Source organism: Sinocyclocheilus anshuiensis, unplaced genomic scaffold (assembly GCF_001515605.1).
Source record: "Sinocyclocheilus anshuiensis isolate Anshui unplaced genomic scaffold, SAMN03320099.WGS_v1.1 scaffold1924, whole genome shotgun sequence".
In the NCBI taxonomy this organism is placed as follows: Eukaryota; Metazoa; Chordata; class Actinopteri; order Cypriniformes; family Cyprinidae; genus Sinocyclocheilus; species Sinocyclocheilus anshuiensis.
Genome location: NW_015558721.1, coordinates 23,075 through 32,841, shown reverse-complemented (window position 1 = coordinate 32,841; position 9,767 = coordinate 23,075). Strand labels below are relative to the sequence as shown.

The window sequence follows — 9,767 nt, the reverse complement described above, 5'->3', positions numbered from 1 at the left end:
AGATAAATATACACAGTACACACACATATATTATATAAATAAAAACTTTTATTTTGTATGTGATTAATCGCGATTAATCGTTGCCAGGCACTTACTGTTACTTCTGAATAATTTAATAGATTAATTTAAATGTTTTTTTTAAATATTACTTAAACTATTTCATGTCTGAATAAGATAAATGTAACGCACAGCAGAAAAAAATGAGATTCACCTTCTTCTTAAGGAGATCCAAATAACATTTCAGTCTCTCCACAGAACTTTCCTTCTCACTTCCTGACTTGCATTCAGAAGGAAACACCCATCTAGCAATCAAATGCTCCTGAGCTTCAATCCTCTCTGGTAACTGTGAGAATAACCAGCAGCTGTTAATCTGAGCTAGAAAACAACACATACATTAGCTACGTTTACACACATCCAAATAATCTGTTTCTAATCAGATTGATGGCTCAATTGGACTGAAAAGCCTTCATGTAAACACCTCAACTGATCCGAATGAATTGAAAGGGGTGGTATAGACCTAAAATAATCTGATCCACAGGCAAAAATTAAGCATATAAACATTTGAATCTGACTGTTTTCTCAATCAGATTCAAAAATATAGTACCTGTGCCATGATGTGTATGTTTACATACGTTTTATGTCATACAAACTAAAAAAAGTGTTTATTTATGTTTCATGTCTTGTGAACTGCTCAAGTTCATGAAACTGAATATTTACTGAACATTTGTTTATATAAACTCTTCTCATATATTTAAGCTTTTTTTTTTAGCAGTGTCAAGGCAAAAGCTTTAATTATGCTCACGTTTGCTCTGGTGACATTATATGGTGACCTCCTCTGTTTTTGCATGCAACGACTGGGCAATACGCATGCAGTAAAGTTGTGTATGAAATACAAGTAATGCACATGTAAACGAATATGTGAACCGGATTGCTATGTTTACAGTTCATATAATCAGAACTTTAAGAATGTGAAATCGGACTGGATTCATTCTGACTGATGAAAATTGCATGTTAACATTCCTACTGTCAGCTTATAAACCTTAGTCTGGGTAGAAGCCATATGTTATCTGACGCAAACGAATAATCAGTACTCCTTCTCCATGTTACCTGCACCCAGGATCTAGCTGTTTATTTGTCAGCTAAAATCTACAGAATGACGCGCTTTGACACTTTTGACAGCTCCAGGGTTTTAAAGTCACTTTAAAGTCAAATTACATATGGTGTCTACCCTGACTGAAGTTATTACGAGAACAGAGGTCTCCTCACTAATAGAAAGCCTTCATCCTGCAGCCAGGTGGGCATATTTGTGCTGTTTGCCAGCACCTGATACAGTGTGGCTCGTAGGGCACAGTAGTTATCGCCTCTGACTCTCCTCAGACCGCTAAAGCTACGGGACATCTCACTGTAGCCCTTAAACAAACACACTGAAGTAAGTCAGACTTCTTAAACAAGCACAGACATGTCAATCAAAATATCAATAGCATACTTTAAATACATTTCAGGAAAAAAATATCACAAAGTTAGTTAGGTCACCTTTCTGATGAGAGCGCTTTTGGTCGTGTTTCCCTTCCATTCTCTCTCACTGTAGGCCAGTATGTCCACAGCTGGTGCTAAGCTACATCTGGTCTCTATACCAGGAACTAGACAAGAAGAAAAACAAATAATGGCAAATACCCAATGAGATGTTCATCTGGATGCAGAAAACCTTTGGACCTTTCACATTTTCACAATGATTTGATTGCCTGTTATACATTTCCTTAAAGGGATCATTTACCCAAGAATGAAATGTGACACGTGCCGTATTTTGCAACTGTTTCTGTCACCGATGGACAGGGCCGGATTTACCTCTTTTCGTGACATAGGCAAAACACATTTTTGGGCCCCCCTTCCCTATTAATATAATAGGCCTAATATTACCACCCAAGCAAACAAAAATATTTCTTAATCAGTGGAAACGTTACAGTGTTTTCTATTGCAATAAGCGCTTGCGTTCAGTCAATAAAAATCGAATGTAGCTCTAATTTGTTTGAGAACTCAGAAAGACCATTCCATTAATAGGCGTGGCGTACCACTTCGGGAGTTATTTCTCTAAGAATTTTAATGGCCAGGAGTCACAACCACACATCAAGACATTGTTCAGATGATTTGTTTCAAGATATTTGACATGTTTCCGTCCTGAAATGTGTTGAACAATTTTTTAAGCACCTCATACCAAACCAAATTCCAAAACGTCATTTTAGAGCTAATAACAGAGGCTTGAGCCATTGATATGCAGGCTAATGCAGTTATTAGAGAGAGAGCGAGAGATTAAGCGCGTGTGAATACCATGCGTCTGTGTGTCTCTCAGCAGTGTTCAGCAGCAGCGTCTACTAGTAGCGAATCTTTAAGTTAAACTGCTTCAAGAACCTCCCTACTGAGAAATGTCTTGTAGCTTTCAGCTGCGAAACTATTTTATTGATAAATTCACGGGGCGGCGTTGATGACAAGTTTCTGTCTGTGAGAGAGATCTGGAGAAAGCGCGATTTCCATACATAAAAAAGGTGGAAGACATAGAGAGAACAGGAGAAAGCGTGAAGACAGATCATGGAAGACATGGAAATAGTTTGTCATTTTTTACCTTATTGTTTGTTATATTTATTTGCTCAATGTCTTCTGAGGTTTTGGTTCTTTTATTGTTGTAGATAGCCCATAGTATAACAAAATATTATATCTCTTCATTGTGTTCGGACCCTCCCTGGACGAGCGAGCATAGGCACGTGCCTAGAATGCCTAAGCGTAAATCCGGCCCTGCCGATGGAGTTTGGGTTCCTTGCCACTGTAGCCTTTTGGTTTGCTTAGTTGAGGACACTAATTATTTGGCAATACTGTCGACTGAACTGAACTGAGCTGGACATTGACGTCACTGAATCAACGATGAACTTACTTTAACTGGAAAATTGACTGTTTAATCTTATTCTCTTGTTAGAGCTGCTTTACAGCGGAATTGAATTTTGTTTGCATTATTTAAAAAATATGTTACTGTTTAAAACGGTAAAGCTGCTTTAGCACAATCTGTATTGTATAAAGCACTATATAAATAAAAGTGACTTGACTTGGAAAAGTAAACGATAGGGTTTGGTGAAAAACAAACCAAAATGTAATGCATTATATATGAAAATCCAGACCCTGGAAATACAATGCCTAGAAATCCCCCAAAAAATTATCTGTAAAGTATCAAACTTTATTCATAGAATTGAATATCTCTGGACCAGATATATGCGGTATATGGAGAAGCCCATTTAAAAAAATATATTTTGTTTTATAATTTGTGGTCCAAAAAAGAAAGAAGGGTATATGGCATTAGAATAACACCAGGGTGAATAAATGATGACTTCATTTTCATTTTTGGGTAAACTAACGAAAAAATCTTTGATACTTGTGAGCTCCAGCAGTGGTTTGGGTGGCTTGTTATTGCTGGCTCCCATTTCCATCTCCTCTGCTCCCAGATATAGGTCTGCACTCCTATGGCATAAAGAGGAACTATCATGCATATGATGTCAAGTATGACAAGCAGTCTTGAGGATCTAGCTGGAAGAGCTAAAACTATTATATTAAAGTACAACATCCCAGATGATAATGATTCATCATGCAGGGCAAGTCTAACTGGATCTAAAGAGGCTTTGAGATGATTCTTTAGCTCTTTTACGTCAGTTGTTCACATATTGTTTGTGAAAACCCCTCCTTCACTACTATAAATCGGATAGTTCCATTATTGTAAATATAGTTCTGGTTGAAGGGGTTGCAAGTAGTGCCGGCCCGTAGGGTTGTGGGGCCTTAGGCAAGATAACGAAAATAGGCCCCACTAGTGTAAAAATTGTCACGCACGCGAAATGTTACGCCCCTTACCATACTGTGATGCCCTGTCCGGCCGGAGCAACGAGACAAAAACATTAAAACCCATTATAAACGAGGCATTTGTTGCATCCAGTGGGGACATAATTAAGGATTATAATGACTTATTCTGTCTTTTTACGCATTGCATTGCATCGCGCCGCGTAAACATAAAACCATGTCTGCATTCGTGATCGGAGAAATGACAAACAACAAGCACTACTCTACACTGCTCAAAACTCGCGTTTGAATCATCAGTGGCAAATCCTTTAAATGAAAACGTACTTACAGGCTGTGAGTCAGAACAGCCGGCACTGTAGTCTACTCTACCAGTTTCAGGAAACAGTCCTCCATAAAATGCGCTAAACCCTACTCTACACTGCCCAAAAACTCGCTTTAAATATATAAAATATTAAAACTCTTTAAATATAAAAGACATACTTACAGTCTTTGAGTCAGAACAGCCGGCATTGTAGTCTACTCTACCAGGATCAGGAAACAGTCCTCCATAAAATGTGCTGCACACATCTGAATATTTGGGTTGAAGTGTTCTGGAACAGTGTTGTAAATACAACTTAACCACTGATTTCTAGTCGTGTGCTCTTTTGGAAGACCAAACACAGTAGTTTCGCTTTCACAACGAAACACACGGCGGGCTAGAGTAAGGAACAGCCGGCGGGCTTGAGAACGGCGCAGCCAACGGATTCGACGAAGGAGCGGCCGGCGGGCTTGCCGCAACCACATGTGACGACCCCGGGTTGGACTCCGCTTCATCCACGGTGAAAGCCGATCCGGCGATCCACAGCGCGAAGTTAATGTATTTCCTCAGCGACCAGCACGGATCAGCTCCAGGCATGACGAAGCGGATATTGTCCTCTTTTGAAAGGCCAAAGAAAGTAGTTTCGCTTTCACAATGATACACACAGCGTCTCGACATGGCGGCAGCAACAATACTACAGCGAGAATAAAAGTTACACCTTCTTTCTTTGCGTGAACATTTGGGCGGTGTTATGCAAATATTACCACATCGTGACATAGACATGTGGGGGCGTGTTAGAGCGAGTCGTTTTAGGAGGGCGTGGTTGACTCTTATCTTTTATAAAGAATATCTCTTTGGATTTGAGACTTTAGTCTTTGCAACTTTACAGATCTTCTTTATGCACCAAGAGTTTGTAACACTTCAAAGAGAAAGGAAAAATTTTAAATCGCATCATATGACCCCTTTTAATGTGTTTAAACGCACTGTACAGCCCTGGTGCGTCATCTGTATGTGTGTTGACTTAAAGGGGCGCTGCAGATCGATAAGTGTTTGACATCAAAGTCAAGGCGGGGCCCTAGGTGACCGCCTGTACCGCCTGTTGGGACGGGCCGGCACTGGTTGCAAAACTATACTCACAATCCTGCATAATCTTGTCTCATCATTAATTTGTCTAATTAACAATTGATTCTGGTATCCAAATGCATTGACCATCTGCTTTCCAAACTAAAGGTATTGCTGGAAACCAGAATAAAAGAGTGACACATACTCATCCAATGCCTCGTGCACTTCCTCCACACTCTCTTCTGTATCTTTCTGTATCAGCTTCACCTCTACTGTGCCACTGCTGAAAAGGATCTCTGATTTTGGGGTGGCAGAAGTGTCTTCTTTTCCTTCGTTTTTCTGTGCAGCACTAGCTTCCTTTTCCTGTTTCTCCTTTTCGTCTTCTGTTTGTTGAGGTCCAGTTTCTGCATCTTTTACAACTTCTTCCACTAATTTTGCCTCGCTCAACACAGGAATCTCACCTATGGCCTCAGTGTCTTCTAGAGCAACTGAATCACTGTAAACGAGAAATGATAGAGTGGTTATTGGGCAATTCTGACAAGGAGGACAATCTGGTATCTCAAAGTGTTTAGTCATGTTTTCTAATTATTTTGAAGTTGCATTTTTTTATACTTAATGTTTGTTAATATTTTATTGCTTTTTTATTAACAAGTTTTTATTTTTAATATATTCTATTTGTTTTTTCAGTAGCCTTTATTCCAGTCTTCAGTGTCACAAGATTCTAAAGTAATACACACACACACACACACACACACACACACACACACACGTATAATGCTTTAATGTGGCCATTTCATAGTCTTAAAACTTAGGCTCACAACGCTTTTGGGAGTCACAATTTTCCCTCTTATTACAAAATGAACACACGCCTTAGAAACCTCCACCGAGTGTGTCTAGAGGCGTCATCAACCTAGAAACTCATCGACGACGTTTATGGTTCCGGGCTTAATGACGAAACTATGAGGATAAATAGCTGAATTCAGTCGCTATAAAATAATTTGACATAATAATGTGGATCTGTGAAAATATCTTGCAACTCTCCAGTTGATCTGACACATCCTGTAGCAAACTCTCTATCGTTAGTTTGACTTAAGCTTCTGCATGAGCTCTAAATTAATAAATACATCTGGAAATAAATACATGTGGGAATAAATAAATATAAAAAATAAATAAATGCATATATACATTTAAACATAAATAAATACATACACTGAACAAAATTATAAACGCAACACCAACAGTTAAATTGTATTACAAATGAACTATATTTGTTTTTATCAAGTCATTTATTTCTTTATTTATTTTCCTGTCATTTTATTTATTTATTTATCTATATATTTTTTTATTTCTGCAGGTTTGGTCCTCTATTTATTAAATTATTGGTGGGGCAAGTGAAAATTTTAACCACTGGCCCAACTGGGCCAGCAGAAAAAAATCCTTAGCGTTGAGCCCTGTAAATTATGCCAACGGTCACTATAATCTACAATCATAAAAATGTTCCCAAAATAAAGTTGAAAGGAACGCTGTTCAGACAGCTACTGTCTTGAAGAATTGCATGAAGAACTTCTGCATAAACACTGCTTAGACCTGATACACCATGTGGCGTAATCACACATTAAAACATTATATATACTGTACATTATTACCCACAGGAAGTAGACAAAGCCATGAAATAACTAATGTATGGTGTTTAAATTAACAGTGGCTCATTTAAAACAATTACGGCAACTAATGTTGACATTGTTGCTACATTGTACTTTACTAGTGTTTGTACTTTATTGCCAGTTGTTTGCCTTGGCATGGCACATAAGCTTCCCTCTTTGACAATTGATCTATTTCTATTATGGCAAGTGTGATTACACTCTTAGTGCGTACACACAGCAAACTAATAACTAAACTTAGTCACTGAACACTATTATGAACTCTGTCTTTTATACTGGGAGTTTTGCACCACCTAATGGTAATAATAATGAATAGCAGGAAGTACTAACCTTGGTCCAGTGAGTCTGGTTTTCTCAGTGGGGCTTGATGACACTGAGGCACATGTGGAGTCCAGGCCATTCTGAACGGGTTCTCTAATCTCGCGCTCTTGATCTGCAAACTTTTCATTCTTCTCTAGATCTTTCACAGAATCCATGACTTCAGGTTTGTCCATATCAATAGGGTTATTAGTTAACTAACACTAAAACCATTAAAAAAAAACAAAAAAAAACATTTTTGTTACTTAAAATAAACGTTAACTGAAATACAATAAAATATAAAAACCTAAACTTATTTTAATTCACTTAGTTGCCACAGTAAAATCTCTCATTTTCATTTAGATTATAAATAAAATAAAATAAAAAATATCCAAATAAAAAATAATTAAAAAACATAAAACTAAAACTATAATAGTATCTCGATGATAGTAAAATAACAGAGACATTAACATATGCCGTGTGGGCTAGGGGTCGGCAATATGACCAAAATTACAATACGAGTCCGACCCGACTGCATTATTTTCGAACCCGACTGGACCCGAACGTAAACAGCGACGTGTGCACAGCCTGCAGTAAAGAAAAATCCTGGTGTCCTGCTGACTGATTTGGCCGCTTCTACATTAATTTTATTTATTTAACATTCATTTAATTCACTGTTACTTTACATGATTGTCTCCCTGAAGCTGCCTTTCCACTATCTCCGACAAACGATCGACCGGAAGTCATTCATTTCCAATGGAGAGTAGTGCGGGAGCTGCGTGGACTTCCGATCATATGCGTATGCGGAAAATTCGGATACGATTTGAGCTTCGGATGCGTTAAAATATTTGACCTTTTGCGGCCAGACCGCCAGACCACTGCACACTAGTGATGTCCGGTTCGCGAACGAATCGTTCGATTTAACCGGTTCTTCTTAGTGTACCGGTTGAACCAGTTCACCAAATCAGACTGAATCGTTTGAAACGGTTCGCGTCTCCAGTACCGAGACCGTTTCTTTCGGACACGTCCGATTGTGTCAGACTATTAATAGCTAGCGATATCGCTAGTAAGCTGTGAAAGATGAGACTTTATATGAAATCAAAGTTTAAATGAATTCTTAAGTTTTAACTCTTTTGTAGTTTATATCATGAAGTAAATTGTGTTATGAGCACAATATGTGCAGTGAGCACGGATTTTCTTGAGTGAGAAGGGTGCATCTGTGTGTGTCTGTCTGTGTGTGTGTGAGAGAGAGAGAGAGAGAGAGCGAGCACGTGAGAGATCGAGAGAGATCGAGAGAGAGCGCGAGAGAGAGAGAGAGAGAGAGGCATAAATCTGGCACTAAAGGACATTACAGATATATTTCACCAATCAGCATCCATGTGCAATTTGAAAAAATCATCAAAAAGAAAACCAAAAAACACCAATGAAAAGTGGTTTGACGATGAGTGTAAAAGAATTAGAACGACAGTACGAAATCTTTCAAATAAAAAACACAGATCCTGACAACCAAGAACTCCGTCTTCAATATCATGAAGCTCTTAAAGTGTACAAACAAACTCTAAAAGCAAAAAAGGAAGAGCATACAGAACAATTATTTCAAACAATGGAGGAATCAATAAATACCAATAACTTTTGGAACAATTGGAACACTCTCTATAGACCACAAAAGGAAGAATTGGCCATTCAAAATGAGAACATATGGAGGACACACTTTGAAAATCTGTACAAAACAACTGAAACAAATCCTGCTCGAAATGAAATAAAAACCAAATTAGAAATCCTGAAAGAAAAAATTAAAGACAATCAGAATCCCCTGGATTTCCCAGTCACAGTAAATGAGCTAACAGACAGACTACATGCACTAAAACCCAACAAAGCATGTGGCATCGACGGCATATTAAACGAAATGATCAAACACACAAATTATCAATTCAAAACTGCAATAACCAAATTATTCAACATTGTTTTGAGTGTAGGATATTTTCCAGACACCTGGAATAAAGGCCTAATTACACCCATCTTTAAACAAGGAGACAAGTTTGATCCAAGCAATTACAGAGGCATATGTGTCAATTGGCAATACTGTGCAAGTCATGCCAATAAAGCTCATTTGAATTTGAATTTGAATTTGAGAGAGAGAGAGAGAGCGTGAGAGAGAGCACGAGAGAGAGAGCGCGCGAGAGAGAGAGCGAGAGAGAGTGAGAGCGAGAGAGAGAGCGAGCGAGAGAGAGAGCTTTTTGAACATTAAATCATGTCAACATATTCTGTTACACCAAATGCACAAAATAATGATCTTTAAAAAAGCATCATATGACCCCTTTAAGGAAAGCTGAAGAAAGCCTGTTTTCTGCATAAGAGTAGGCTACACTTCCACAGCCTAATGTTGTGTTAGTACTAGTTAAAACCCAGCATAGCCCTGAATGAATGGCCAGAATTACCCTGCTCATATTCTAACCACCCCCTTACTTGTTTCTTACTTTGTTTAATAATTATTACACAATACTATTAAAAAACTACATTTCATGATTATTTATTTTACTTTATAATTTACTATTAATTTATTCTTCATTATTGTCTATTCTGTATTATTCCACCCTTGATATTACATATTCTACTCG

At 38.0% G+C, this 9,767-nt stretch overlaps 1 protein-coding gene across 2 annotated transcripts in view; it reads right to left on the bottom strand.

Annotated features, from left to right (window-relative positions):
• Positions 1 to 1,337: 1,337 nt before the first annotated feature.
• LOC107681466 (cell wall protein RTB1-like) overlaps positions 1,338 to 9,767 on the bottom strand; it is a 28,565-nt gene continuing 20,135 nt past the window's right edge. The window contains exons 4-8 of one of the 2 annotated variants that reach the window (XM_016477775.1): positions 7,183 to 7,356; positions 5,397 to 5,687; positions 3,416 to 3,501; positions 1,534 to 1,640; positions 1,338 to 1,402 (exon numbers count right to left, since the gene is read on the bottom strand). In XM_016477775.1, coding sequence (XP_016333261.1) covers positions 1,400 to 1,402; positions 1,534 to 1,640; positions 3,416 to 3,501; positions 5,397 to 5,687; positions 7,183 to 7,346 — 651 coding nt within the window. In that variant the 5' untranslated portion in view covers positions 7,347 to 7,356 and the 3' untranslated portion in view covers positions 1,338 to 1,399. Of the gene's footprint in view, positions 1,403 to 1,533; positions 1,641 to 3,278; positions 3,502 to 5,396; positions 5,688 to 7,182; positions 7,357 to 9,767 lie in introns of those variants that run through there. The other variant, XM_016477774.1, reaches the window with a different exon arrangement.